The sequence below is a fragment of the Pleuronectes platessa genome, chromosome 3 (genome assembly GCF_947347685.1).
Source record: "Pleuronectes platessa chromosome 3, fPlePla1.1, whole genome shotgun sequence".
Lineage (NCBI taxonomy): Eukaryota > Metazoa > Chordata > Actinopteri > Pleuronectiformes > Pleuronectidae > Pleuronectes > Pleuronectes platessa.
This window is the reverse complement of record NC_070628.1, coordinates 1,048,200-1,063,249: the sequence shown is the minus strand read 5'-3', so window position 1 is coordinate 1,063,249 and position 15,050 is coordinate 1,048,200. Positions and strand designations below refer to the sequence as shown.

Here is a 15,050-nt window from a genome sequence, read left to right as displayed (position 1 = left end):
CCCTAGGAAATTGTGGACAGATCCTGGCACAAACTTTGTAGGGGCCAGACCTGCTCTGGAGGAGCTTCACAGATTTCTGAGCAGACTGAACAGGTCTCAGATTGAAGAGGAAGCTGTCAATCATGGAACAGAGTGGTCATGGAGGATTCACCCTGCAGACTCTCCCCACAGAAATGGAGCAGCAGAGGCAGCTGTCAAGATAGTGAAGCGAGCCCTGAACAACCTTGGTGGTGATGGAGTTCTCACATGGGGGGAATTCCAAACATTCCTCTTCATGGCAGCCAACCTGGCAAATGAAAGACCGATAGATGCCAGGATTCAAAGCCGAGAGGACTGTGTGGAATACATCAGTCCCAATTCCCTCATACTGGGACGAGCCAGCCCAAGAGGAGACCCGGGAGATTTCAAGTTTGAAGGTTACCCATACAAGAGACTCCAAACCATACAAGCAGAGGTCAGCAAATTCTGGAAGAAGTGGTGCCAGCTAGCTGGTCCTAACCTGTTCATAAGGAGCAAGTGGCACACAAGAGAGAGGAACGTTGCAGTGGGAGATGTGGTCTGGCTGGCTGACCAAAATGCCTTGAGGAGTCAATATAAATTGGCCAGGGTAGTCAGTGTTAATGCTGACCGAAGAGGAATCGTCAGAGATGTAAATGTGAGGACCTTTCCAAGCTACCCTGTTCCAGTCATGAAGCCAAGCACAGGGGACACAAGCAGACAAGGAGCCAGGAAACTCTTGAAGAGAATCCCTGTGTCCATTCTCTGCAGGGATGTGAGACGACTGGTCATCCTTCTTCCTGTTGAAGAGCAGCGATAGAATGAATAGATAGAGTGTGACCTCCTTGGGTTGAGCAACCAGGAGGTCAAGTGGGAGGTGTAAAGACAGAGATCGCATTTAGATTAAAAAACCTCTAGTGGCGTGGAGGGGAGATGCGCAAATCACACGTGTTCGATTTGCGCACACACCGGGCGGCACTTGCCTGATTACGGCACGTGAGGTGAGTGAGCACGGGTGAGGAAATAAAGGTCCGCGATTTCCGGCCGGGCTATGAAGGGTTTGTGCATTGGAGGACACGAGAGCACGCATTGGTATGTTATTTATATTTTGAACTAAGGTGTAGTTTGCACAATGCGTATGTTTCTGGCACTTTTTCCCGTTTGTCATGTCTTCTATGTGACAGCGCATGGGTCGGCGCAGACGTCCTTAGTGACGTCTTGGGCACGTTTGGTGGAGGCGCACATGGTGAAAATGTTTGTATGGAAGACCATTGTTGTTTTACATCATAGTGATATTGTAATTATATAGATTTGTTTATGATATCTAACAGATATTTGGATTTGATTTAAATGTTTGATTAGGCATTTTGATTTATTTGAACTAACTTGATTTAATTTGTCTTTATCAATAGGTTTTCAACCTAATCCTGATCCTAATCCTAAATCCGAATAAGACTACGGAATGTTTGTTGGTCATGTTCAGAAAGATTCATGTTCAATAAAATCAAGGAGAAGGATTTGAGCTGTCCTGCGTCCTCTGTGTAACAGTGCCATTTCAAGTTGGGCAAGCACAGTTTAAAACATCACCCAGATAACTTGACACCCACAATCTCTCTCCCAGACAACACACTAACGCAGCTGCACTGATACAGCAACATTATCACCTCTGGTAACCACGACAACGGAGTGCACGTACGACATCGTCATCACGCGATATTCCAAGAGGATATAATCTATGTGCGCACTCTGTTTAAGCGTCTTTCTTCCTGTGCAGCCTCCTGCGTAGAACTAGAGACCCATGCATGTTCAATTGCTGGACACCGCGTTTTCCTGACCTGTGACCTCTGAATAAACTTGCTTAACTTCAACTTGAGAACGACGACTCCTCTCCTTTGATTTCCACCCGCAACAACGTGTTTGACTCCAGAGTTTCTGAGGCTCATTTAAACATCATGATGAATCTCATTGTCCGGCTCAGTCCCAGTAGACGCTCCCAGTCAGGACTCAGTGTGAAAGTGAAGATCTGGATTTATGATCCCACACCGTCCATTATTAACTAAATACATGATCCTAAGTTTGTTATCTACATCATAACATCACAATAAAACATGAACTGTGAACCAGTTCATCTTCACGGGTATGAACTGGACTTTGAACTGGGTGGAATCAAGAGTGAACTGGTTCAACAGGGAGAAGGAGCCTGAGAACAGGGAGCGGTCAGACTCCATTTTCACCTGGACGAGCAGAAGGAAGGAAAGTGAGCAGGTGAGTGTGAACACAACTTTATGAAAGTTTCACTGTCTCACTCTCACACCTGCTGTTAACATCCGTCTGCTGATCACATGACTCTAAGTTTGTCAGTTCACACCTGGTGACAGACGTCATGTGATCGGACCCCAGAGACAGATGTGAACAGCAGGTCTGGATCAAAGAGCCTTCAAAGGACTAATTAACAGAGTTAACTCACAGCTTCACTTTTTATCTTCATCTGTTCATCAAGTGTTTAATAACACAACGTGTTTTCACACTCACACGTTACAGCAGTGGTCACCAACCAGTCCAGAGTCTTCACTGTGGATCCCAGTAAAGCTCTGGACTCACTGGCTGAGGTGTGAGGAACATCAACCTGCAGAGCCAGGTACACACACACACACACACACACACACACACACACACACACACACACACACACTGGTGTTGTGTGAGTTTTAAAGTGAATATAAAGTTGTTGCTTGTGTTTGACCTTCATTTGGGCACAAAGCCATAGAACTGAGTGGAGACACAGAGAGCTGCTTCAAGCTGTGACTGATGTGCTCTCAGTGTTACTGTCTATAAAGTTCTGTAAATCATTTCCACCCTTTATGAGGTGACCATGATTCTAGATGTTGAGTTTCTTCTCTTAGTGGCCGGGGGTTGAAGGACACATGAACTTTTACAAGCTTGTATTAATTAACTTTAATGTAGTTGATTGGTCTGAGTGTAGATCAGGAAATGATCAGGAATGAGAGAGAGAGAGAGAGAGAGAGAGAGAGACTCTTGTCCTTCCTGAGGTTTCTGATGTGATCACTGTATTTCCTTGTATATAAGTACTCCTGTGTACTCAAATAAATACCAGTACTACAAACTATGAAGCCCTTCATCTATTTCACAATAAAAACAATAAACAAATAAATTAATTATTTCAGTCGACAGAAATGCTGGAGTGCTTTTATTTTGAAATGGGTAGGCTACAGGAAGTGTTGCAAATATTTGCAGTTGTGACGTTTTCAACAGATAAACATTGAAACTGGTGTGAAAGATCATTTCACTGTGTTCTGCTGTAAACTGAGCGCAGAACCAGAAGGAAATAGACCAGACCTTGAATATCTAGAAGAGCAGCGCGGCCTGAACCACAACTGAGCCGCAGCCGGTGCAACATGGACGAGGACACTTCAGAGCAAGTTGGACCCTCAACCACAAAGTAAGAGACCTGCTACAAACATGTGAAGCTCCAAACTGAATCCTCACAGAATGAACCAGTGAATGATGTGTTCTGAATAAAAACATGTTTGTGTTTGCAGAGGTCAGGACCACAGACTGAGAGCAGAGTCTCCAGGGTCCAGCTGTGTGTCTCAGAGGAGTTTCCAGTTCAAAGATCTTCTTCTATTCTTCAATAATGAACCTGGACCCTCAACCACAAAGTAAGAGACCTGCTACAAACATGTGAAGCTCCAAACTGAATCCTCACAGAATGAACCAGTGAATGTTGTGTTCTGAATAAAAACATGTTTGTGTTTGCAGAGGTCAGGACCACAGACTGAGAGCAGAGTCTCCAGGGTCCAGCTGTCTGTCTCTGAAGAGTGACTGGTCCATGCATCATCCTCCACTCTTCAGTAATGAACCTGGACCCTCACACACAGAGTAAGAGACTGTTTCTACTGGGACCTGCTCTGAAGAGGATCTAGTTTCCTCTAGTGTGGCCCCTGCATTAGGACACAGCTTCATTGAAGTTGGTGACTAATCTCTCAGAATCACTCAAAGAGCTCAGACCTCCACCAAGAACCAACACGCTCCTTATGAAACCACTTTGAAACCCACTAGAGACTCATTCTGATTTGGATCTGCACCAAATTCCACACACAGTAAACATCAGTCCTCTGAACATGTCTGTGAAAGAGGACCCCCCCCGATCTGGTTCACAGACCACAACCTTCCACCAAGTTTACTGGTAATCTGTTGTTTTTTATAATCCCACTAACGAACCAACCAACACACAAACATACTGGGTGAACACAAAACCTCCTTGACAGAAGTGATGACAACCTGTGACTGTGACATGTGAGTTATCAGGACATGTCTTCACAGGGAGAGGAAGAGGAGTCATGTTTCTGAGGAGGAGCAGTCGTCCTGCTGTGCTTCGTGTCAGGACGTCCTGAAGGATCCAGTCTCCACCAGCTGTGGACACTGGTTCTGCAGACAGTGCATCACCTCATACTGGGACCAGTCTGGTTCATCAGGAGACTCCTCCTGTCCCCAGTGTGGACAAAGATCCAGAACAGGAGCTGGAGGTCAGACAGCCGGTCAGAGCAGCACTGTACATGTGTCTGCTGATGTCTTCACTTCTGACAACAGCACATGTGGTTTTATTTTGTTCCTTCATACAGCATCAACATTTAACATCGTGAGAAAAGCACAAAGTTAAAAAGCTTTTATTTTCTGTAGTTTTTCTGTATCTGATGAAAACAATCAGCAGATTCTCAGATTCTCTGTCTCTCACATTGTTTCTTGTCTTTCAGCAGATCGTGGTCTGCAGGAGGTTTCAGATGAACATAAGCTCAGTCTGAGGAGGAGATGTGAACATGTGACTGAAGGAAGTGATGAAACAGGAAGTAGAACCCTCCTCAACAGGATCTACACTGAGCTCTACATCACAGAGGGACAGAGTGAAGAGGTTAATACTCAACATGAGGTGAGGCAGCTTGAGACGGCTTCCAAGATGAAGATCCTCCAGGACACTCCCATCAAGGTCCACGACATCTTTAAAGCCTCCACTGACCAGCAGAGCAGCATCAGAGTCGTCCTGACCAACGGCGTCGCTGGAGTTGGAAAAACCTTCTCGGTGCAGAAGTTCACTCTGGACTGGGCAGAGGGTTTAGAGAACCAGGATGTGGGTCTGCTGGCTGTGCTTTCTTTCAGGGAGCTGAACCTGGTGAAGGACCAGCAGCACAGTCTTCTCACGCTGCTCCATGTTTTCCATCCAGCGTTACAGAAGCTCACTGCAGAGACGCTCGCTGTCTGTAAACCTTTGTTCATCTTTGACGGCCTGGATGAAAGCAGACCTTCTCTGGACTTCAACCACAGGGAGCTTGTGTCTGAGGTCACACAGAGGTCATCAGTCAACGTGCTGCTGACAAACCTCATCCGGGGGAATCTGCTTCCCTCGGCTCTCGTCTGGATAACCTCCAGACCTGCGGCGGCCAATCAGATCCCTCCTGCATGTGTTGACAGGGTCACAGAAGTACGAGGCTTCACTGAGGCCCAGAAGGAGGAGTACTTCAGGAGGAGATTCAGTGATGAAGAGCTGTGCAGCAGAATCATCTCACACATCAAGACGTCCAGGAGCCTCCACATCATGTGTCAAATCCCAGTCTTCTGCTGGATCAGTGCTACAGTTCTGGAGCACATGTTGACCACAGACCAGAGAGGAGAGCTGCCCAAGACCCTGACTGACCTGTACTCACACTTCCTGCTGGTTCAGACAAAGAGGAAGAACAACAAGTACGGTGAGGAACATGAGACGAGTCCACAGCAGCTGACGGAGGCTGACAGGGACGTTCTCCTGAAGCTGGGGAGGCTGGCACTTAAACATCTGGAGGAAGGAAACATCATGTTCTACCAAGAAGACCTGGAGCGGTGTGGTCTTAATGTCACAGAGGCCTCGGTGTACTCAGGAGTTTGTACTGAGATCTTCAGAAGAGAGTGTGTGATCTTCCAGAAATCAGTCTACTGCTTTGTTCATCTGAGCGTTCAGGAGTTTCTGGCTGCAGTCTACATGTTCCACTGTTACACCGAGAGGAACACAGAAGAACTCAACAGCTTCTTGGGAACATGGAGGGAAACAGACAGTACCTTCTCCCTGTATGACCTCCTGAAGAGAACCATGAAGAAATCCCTCACCAGTACAAATGGTCATCTGGACCTGTTTGTTCGCTTCCTTCACGGCCTCAGTCTGGAGTCCAACCAGAGAGTCTTAGGAGGCCTGCTGGGTCGGACAGGGAACAATCCAGAGATCATCCAGAGAGTCATCAACAACCTGAAGGAGATGGAGAGTGATGACATTTCTCCTGACAGAAGCATCAACATCTTCCACTGTCTGACTGAGATGAACGACCACTCAGTTCATCAGCAGATGAAACAGTTCCTGACGTCAGAGAACAGATCAGAGGAGGAACTCTCTGGGATCCACTGCTCAGCTCTGGCCTACATGCTGCAGATGTCAGAGGAGGTTCTGGATGAGTTGGACCTGAGGAAGTTCAACACATCAGACCAGGGTCTATTGAGACTGATCCCAGCTGTGAGGAACTGCAGGAAGGCTCGGTGAGTCCAGACATGATCAATAACATGTTCAATCAGAGTGTGTGTGTTTGTTTGTTTGTGTGGGTGAGTGTATGTGTCAGTGTGTCTGTGTGTGCGTGTGTGTCAGTGTGTGTGAGTGTGTGAGTCAGTGTGTGTGTGAGTGTGTGTGAGTGTGTGTGTGTGTGTGTGTGTCAGTGTGAGTGTGTGTGTGTGTGTGAGTGTGTGTGTGTCAGTGTGTGTGTGTGTGTGTGTGTCAGTGTGTGTGTGTGTCAGTGTGTGTGAGTGTGTGAGTGTGTGTGTCAGTGTGAGTGTGTGTGTGTGTGTGTGAGTGTGTGAGTGAGTGTGTGTGTGTCAGTGTGAGTGTGTGTGTGTGTGTGAGTGTGTGTTTCAGTCTGTGTCAGTCTGTGTGAGTCTGTGTGTGTCAGTGTGTGTCAGTGTGTGTCAGTGTGTGTCAGTGTCATGACAGAGCGGACGGTAGTTTTACCAGGTTCCAGGATGGGTTTATTGTAGAACCTCAGAGGTGCAGATATTCAAACAAAACAACGCACAAGACAAAACGAATGCTCAGCACGAACCCCCCCCCGGTGCTGGCCAAGCCCCCCCGCTCAGCCTGTGTCTGCTGCAGGTCGAGCCCCCCCGAGGAGGAGGAGGAGGAGCCAGAGCTTTCAAGGAGTCCGGTGCACCTGCGTACCAGGTGCACCCAGTTACAGCTCGTTACCTCCAATCAGCAGCACTGCACACGGAGACCAGGGACACAAACAGAGGGTTAGACACCTGTCATGGAAAGGTACAGGCCAGCAGGCCGTCACACCCTCCCCCTTAAAAGATGGAAACCCCTGGTTTTCACCTACCACACTACCACCGCTCACCAGATGTGCACACCATAGACATAACCAAAATCCAGTCAAACATATAAACATTACATACATCGTACGTTTTATTACACCGTGAATTTATTTAGCCTGTAAAAGTGGAGAAAAAAAAACTACCCTGAAATACTTCCCACCAAACCACTACCAGCACCCGGAAAGCTAAATAATTGGCTAAAGTAGAAGAAATACCAACTGACACGCACAACCACTCCCACAAGCACTCTCACACACACTAGCATTCACACACACTACTCCGCACACACATGGGCTCGTGACAAAGCATCTGCAACTATATTCTCAGAGCCCCTAATGTGGCGAATATCCAGATTGTACGGCTGAAGAAAGAGACTCCATCTCATCAGCCGTTGGTTTGGGTTCTGGAGAGACTGTAGAAACGTAAGTGGGTTATGGTCGCTAGAAACAACCACGGCCGAACAATGCCCACCCACATACACTTCGAAATGCTGGAGTGCCCATACGAGCGCGAGGGCCTCCTTCTCAATTACCGAATAACTCAATTGATAATTCTTGAATTTTCGAGAAAAGAAACATACAGGATGTTCTATGCCAGTGTCATTTTCTTGAATTAGCACAGCTCCAGCGCCGACGTTACTGGCATCCGTTTGAATTTTAAATGGTTTGTCCAGTCGTGGAGCCATAAAAACGGGTGCGGAGCTTAACAGAGCTTTCACAGAGTCAAACGCGTTTTGGCAGGATTCTGTCCACGTATAAGTGGCCTTTGCTTTTAGTAAATTAGTCAATGGCGCGACTACTGACAAAAAGTTTTGGTAGAAGCAGCGGTAAAATCCACCATTCCGAACAGGGAACTCGTCAATAACCTGTACTTTGGCCCTGCCCCACTACCTTACCCAGGTAGGTCACGGTCGCTCCAGCAAACTCACACTTTGCCAGATTAACCGTGAGCCGTGCCTGTGCCAGGCGCGCGAGGAGCAGTCGCAAGTGCTCCAGATGTGATGCCCAGGTATTACTTACAGTAACCACATCATCCAAATAAACAGTTACTCCTTCCAGCCCAGCCACAACACGATTCATTAATCTCTGAAATGTCGCTGGGGCATTACGCAGCCCGAATGACATGACACGATACGAAAATAAACCTCTAGGCCTGATAACAGCGGAAACTTCACGAGCCCTCTCAGTTAACAGCACTTGCCAATATCCTTTAAGGAAATCCAATTTGGTGACGAATTTGGCTGCTCCGACTTCATCAATACAGTCCTCTATACGAGGTAAAGGAAACGAATCAGGTTTGGTTACAGCATTGAGTTTGCGATAATCAGTACAAAAACGAAACGTACCGTCAGACTTTTTAACCAACAAGCATGAAGAAGACCAGCTGGAGAAAGACGGTTCAGCTAAGTTATTGTTAAGCAAATACTGAACCTCTTCGTTCTGACTTTCCTTTTTCTCGATAGGCACTCGATAGAAACGCTGCCGGATGGGCTCAGCACCCCCCACATCGATATCGTGCTCCAGTAAATCAGTCTGTGTGGGCACATCAGAGAACAACACTTTAAACTCCCCAAGCAAATCAGTGAGCTCTTGGCTCTGAATCGAACTTAAATGTTTTAGGACTGAAGGCATGGCTAACAATGTCTCAGAATTCTTTAAACGCCCTTGTAATACGCAATCATCGGTTGTGTTAAACTCCTCCCCCTCTGATGCTGCCACCATCAAAGTTGCGCGAACCAGCGAGGAGCTGTCCACTAGCACCTGAGAGGAGCTGTCCACTAGCACCTGAGAGGAGCTGTCCACCAGCACCTGAGAGGAGCTGTCCACCAGCACCTGAGAGGAGCTGTCCACCAGCACCAGATAGGAGCTGTCCACCAGCACCTGAGAGGAGCTGTCCACCAGCACCTGAGAGGAGCTGTCCACTAGCACCAGATAGGAGCTGTCCACCAGCACCTGAGAGGAGCTGTCCACCAGCACCTGAGAGGAGCTGTCCACCAGCACCTGAGAGGAGCTGTCCACTAGCACCTGAGAGGAGCTGTCCACCAGCACCTGAGAGGAGCTGTCCACTAGCACCTGAGAGGAGCTGTCCACCAGCACCTGAGAGGAGCTGTCCACCAGCACCAGATAGGAGCTGTCCACCAGCACCTGAGAGGAGCTGTCCACCAGCACCTGAGAGGAGCTGTCCACTAGCACCTGAGAGGAGCTGTCCACTAGCACCTGAGAGGAGCTCTCCACCAGCACCACGGGATCGATCGTTTTCGAATCGCGCCGCTCCTCACGAGTATGAAACGGTTTCAAGAGATTAACATGACCTCATCGAGTGACATTCCTCCTGTCGGGGGTCGAGATCACGTAATTATCATTCAGACCACGATGCAGGACCTTATAGGGTCCAGCGTACCTGGCCTGAAACGGTGAATCAAGTACCGGAAGCAGCGCGAGCACTAAATCACCAACAACAAACGTTCTGTGCTCCGTGCGACGATCGAAGAGTGTTTTCATTTTCTTCTGGGACTCCTCCAGCCGTTCCCTAGCCATTCTCCAGGCAGAGGAAAGACGGCGGCGGAAACCCAGAACGTACTCAGACAAATTATCAGGCGGTTCTGAATCAGTCCATTGATCGTGGAGCACTGACATCACCCCACGCACACGGTGCGCAAAAACAAGATCATTTGGACTAAAGCCAGTACTCTCATGCGTGACCCCCCTGGCTGCTAACATCAGCCACGGCAGGCCCTCCTCCCAATCGCCCCCTAACTCGACACAATATGCACGAAGCAGTGATTTCAGCGTTGAATGAAAGCGTTCCAAAGCACCTTGGCTCTGAGCGTGATAAGCGGTTGACAGATTTTGCTGAATTCCCAATTGCCTGAGAACGTCTTTGAACAATTTGGAAGTAAAGTTACTCCCCCGATCAGATTGCACAACTTTCGGTAACCCGAAAGTTGAAATAAATTGACTCAGTGCTTTAACAATTGCTTTCGTGTTAATAGAACGTAATGGAAAAGCAGCCGGGTAGCGAGTGGTCTGGCACATAACCGTGAGCAGGTACTCACAGCCTGTTTTAGAGCGAGGGAGAGGCCCAACATTGTCAATGATAAGGTGCTCAAAAGGTCGACTCGCAGTCGGAATCGGACGCAACGGAGCCGGCTTCAACGTCACATTGGGTTTACCTGTCAGCTGACATGTTCCGCACGTTCTTACAAAACTGGCAACGTCGCGCTTAACTCGCGTCCAGTGGAAATAGCACAAAATGTGATCATATGTTTTCTGTACACCGGCATGACCAGCGAGCTTATCATGAGCGGTTTCGAGTACCAGCAGACGAAACTTAGCAGGCACCACCACCTGGACAACTGGATCACCAACAAAGCAATCGGCGTGAGGAGACCACTTCCTTAACAGCACGCCGTCTTTAACGAAGTAGCCCCCCCGCTTTATTCCGAATTTCATGGTCAACGTTAACGAGTTCAAAGAGTGATTTCAATGTCTCATCTGATTTTTGCTCTTCTGCCAATTCCTCACGTGATACACAGACGGGATAATCAGCGAGCGAAAAAGACTTTGATTTAGTTGACTGCACTCTCTCGGTCTCAGTTCTTCGACTGGCAGAGCGAGTCACTACACATGTGGTAAACACCTTCGGATACTTTTCAGCACTCTCACCGGTGGACAGCGGCTCTTCAGTAACCACCAGAGGAGAAGACGTATCTGACCAGATGCGTCTACCTGCCAGCTGGTTCCCGAGCACCAATGAGATGCCATCAATAGGTAGTGCAGGCCGAACACCAAGCTCCACGTCTCCCTCCACTAGTTCACACTCAAGAGAGACAGTGTGCAACGGCACTGAAATTGTGTTTAAGCCAATTCCACGAATCAACAGCGAATTCCCAGTGTAAGAAGCATTAGAGAAAGGCAACACCGACCCTAATATAAAAGACCCACTGGCCCCAGTATCCCTCAATATTTTCACTCTGACTTTATGACCACCAACAAGTGACACAAAGCCCTCAGAGATGAAAGGATCAAACGTCACCTCGCGGTCTGCCACACACGCAGAGGCGCACGCAGGCCGGTCAGTTGGCAGCTCCAAGTCAGGGATCGCAGGCACTGGAACAGCCAGGATCGAAGCCTCAGCAGTCGTGTTGAACGATTGAGCTTTCTTTGCTTTGAGCACTGAGTCATGTTGCAGAGTCCACATCTCTCGTGTGGAACGTGGTGAAACTGAACGCTTTCAGGGCCCTGAAAACTGAACCAAACTTAAGAAGAAAAAAATAAATAACTTGCTCTGCCATAGTATCTCTTTTGGATCATTTTGCTGGTCCCAAGGCGGATAAAGGAGGAGGGCTGGAGGTAGAGCTAGAAGTTCCACCCCACATATCATTTTGATTAAATTGATATTCTAACATTTAACAATACAGGACAAAATATATTTATGTATGTGGGTCTAGATACAGCATTAAAGTCATGAAGTTTTTTTGAGAAGTGATGGCCTATTTCTATGGCAAGATAAAAAAAAAAAGAATCAACAGAAAAATACGGAAGCGTATTCCATTCACTTTTATTTTTTATTTTTTGGGGCATTTATCTCCGAGATAATTATCTCAGAAAAACAGAATAATTTTCTTTGTGAAGTGAATGTAATATGCTTCTGCAGAAGAAAGCTTATTTTAAGTTCCAAACATATTTAGGGTGTTTTTCTCTCACCTTCTGTACGTCCTATAGCGACCATTACATTATGTAAATTAGGCGATGACGTCATTTAGCGACATCTAGCGACTTTTAGGACAGCCAATAGCTACTTTCCTTACTGAGGAGTTGGCAACACTGAGTAAGCGCGTGTGGCGCCGGTGGCTCAGATGGTGCAGCTGTAGTTGTTAGCACCTGCTGATCCACTAACCGGCCACCACTACGCACCTAACTCTCTCTTTTAACCTCCTTTGTAATACGGAAACGACGATGTCATAATTGTCACCTCGATTAACTGCTCCTTTGTCATTGAGTTTAATAACTCAGCTGACGGAGTCTGGATAAAAACAGTCACAATTTTTGAAGTCATATTCCCCAATTAAATTGTGACCTGCTATTGAGATCAACAAATGACCCGACACCTGTATAAACAGTAGACCCTGCTCCTCTTCAGGTGACGTGAGACCGGGGATTTTAAGCACCGAGCCCGTAAATCCGAAAGAGCCACCGGTTGATAATGGCTCCACGGAAATCGGAAATGCCCCCGAGACGACCGCTCCAGGTCCCTGTCACCCAAAAATAACAAACAAAAATAACAAACCACGCATCCAAAGACACGCACTAATCTTATCTCAGGTAATTTATTGATCCAATTTTCCAAATCCAGGTTCAATCAGACGAAATAACACGACGACGTTTACTCACCCCTAATTATCCAACTTCACTACAAACTGGCGTTTCTTTCTTTCTTCTGGACGAGCCCCCATATGTCACACCCAGAGTATGAATGACACGACAGAGCGGACGGTAGTTTTACCAGGTTCCAGGATGGGTTTATTGTAGAATCTCAGAGGTGCAGATATTCAAACAAAACAACGCACAAGACAAAACTAATGCTCAGCACGACCCCCCCCCCCCGATGCTGGCCAAGCCCCCCCGAGGAGGAGGAGGAGGAGCCAGAGCTTTCAAGGAGTCCGGTGCACCTGCGTACCAGGTGCACCCAGTTACGGCTCGTTACCTCCAATCAGCAGCACTGCACACGGAGACCAGGGACACAAACAGAGGGTTAGACACCTGTCATGGAAAGGTACAGGCCAGCAGTCACAGTGTGTGTGTGTCAGTGTGTGTGTGTGTGTGTGTCAGTGTGTTTCTGTGTGTGTGTGTCAGTGTGTGTGTCAGTGTGTGTGTCAGTGTGTGTGTGTCAGTGTGTGTCAGTGTGTGTGTGTCAGTGTGTGTGTGTCAGTGTGTGTGTGTGTGTGTCAGTGTGTGTGTATGTGTGTGTCAGTGTGTGTGTGTCAGTGTGTGTGTCAGTGTGTGTGTCAGTGTGTGTGTGTCAGTGTGTTTCAGTGTGTGTGTGTCAGTGTGTGTGTCAGTGTGTGTGTCAGTGTGTGTGTGTCAGTGTGTGTGTATGTGTGTGTGTGTGTGTGTGTGTGTGTGTGTGTCAGAGGTGTTTTAACAAAGAGTGGATTTACCAGGGTGAGGGTCACATGATCACGTTTTGTATGAATGTATGAATGTTGTGTTTTCTGATTTAATTCTCACAGATTTTATATTTTCTTTAATTACAGACTCATTCTTTGTGGACTCTCAGTGATTCACTGGGAAGTCGTGGCCTCGGCTCTGAAGTCAGACCCCTCACATCTGAGAGAACTGGATCTGAGTGGAAACTACGACCTGCTGGATTCAGGAGTGAAGCTGCTGTGTTCTGGACTGGAGAGTCCAAACTGTCGACTGGAGACTCTGAGGTCCTTAAATCCTTCTTCACTTTTCAGACTTTCTTTCTTATTGGGTCATTATTTATTTAAATTGTCTCAGTTCTGCTCTGCTCACTGTCCCTCAGTCATCTGTCACTCACCCAGCCTGTCAGTCACGTCCACCTCATCAACTCCATTCACCTGCACTCACCTGCTCCTGATCACTAAGAAAGTGTCAGTAAATAACATGTGGACTGAGGCCGAGCACTTGTCCTCCTCAGGTTTTCAAAATAAGACTCATTCTTATTGAAACACGTTGGACAGTTGATAAGTATAGAAACAAACAGGAAGTGACATCAGGAGCCATCCCTACTTTAAACAGTGTTTAATTACACAAACCTGCTCAGTGACCAACACACAGAGAAGAAGCTGATGAATGAAACAATGGTCCAACATGTCTGATCTGATATTTATCTTCAGGTCACAGACTGGACTGAGGTCAGCAGCATGTTGAGAGTCTGTGTTGACATGATGAGGATCCACAACAACAGGAGGACACATTCTAATATTCATATTTCTTTATCCAGGTTGATGAACTGCAGTCTGACAGAGATCAGCTGTTCTTCTCTGGCTTCAGCTCTGAGGTCAAACCCCTCTCATCTGAGAGAACTGGATCTGAGTCTAAACAACCTGCAGGACTCAGGAGTGAAGGAGCTGTGTGGTTTTCTACAGAGTCCAACCTGTCGACTGGAGACTCTGAGGTCAGTTCACTGACTGACTTTTGTAGATCTCATATCTATAAAACAGCATTTATACACAATTGATCTTAATTAATCTGTGACATTTTAAATATTCAGCTACTTGTTAAAACACTGAGTTGAGTTCTGGATTTCCTAAACTGATCTGCAGGACAGAGACCGGGTCCAAATAATCTATTTGTACTGAATCAGGACTCGTTTTTAGTCCAACATGTCTGATTTCATATTTATCTTCCATGTTATGAGTCTGTGTGACATGAATATGTGTCTGTTATTTTCACACATGAACTCAGTTTAATTTACAGTTAAGTTTTATTCTTTATCCAGGTTGACTCACTGCTTTCTGTCAGAGATCAGCTGTTCTTCTCTGGCTTCAGCTCTGAGGTCAAACCCCTCTCATCTGAGAGAACTGGATCTGAGTGACAACAACCTGCAGGACTCAGGAGTGAAGGAGCTTCTTGATCTACAGCAGAGTCCAACCTGTCGACTGAAGTATCTGAGGTCAGTAGATG

At 47.1% G+C, this 15,050-nt stretch overlaps 1 protein-coding gene across 10 annotated transcripts in view; it reads left to right on the top strand.

The window, feature by feature from the left end:
• The window catches only part of LOC128431920 (NACHT, LRR and PYD domains-containing protein 12), a 237,406-nt gene that overhangs the window by 163,284 nt on the left and 59,072 nt on the right, over positions 1-15,050 (top strand). For 8 of the 10 annotated variants that reach the window (XR_008334755.1, XR_008334749.1, XM_053417666.1 and 5 more), the window contains exon 10: positions 14,368-14,541. The exons of the other annotated variants lie outside the window; for them this stretch is intronic. Coding sequence is in view for 6 of the 8 variants with exons in the window: in XM_053417666.1 (XP_053273641.1) it covers positions 14,368-14,541 (174 nt within the window). In the remaining 2 variants the exon portion in view is untranslated. The remainder of the gene's footprint in view (positions 1-14,367; positions 14,542-15,050) is intronic. 10 annotated transcript variants of the gene reach the window in all.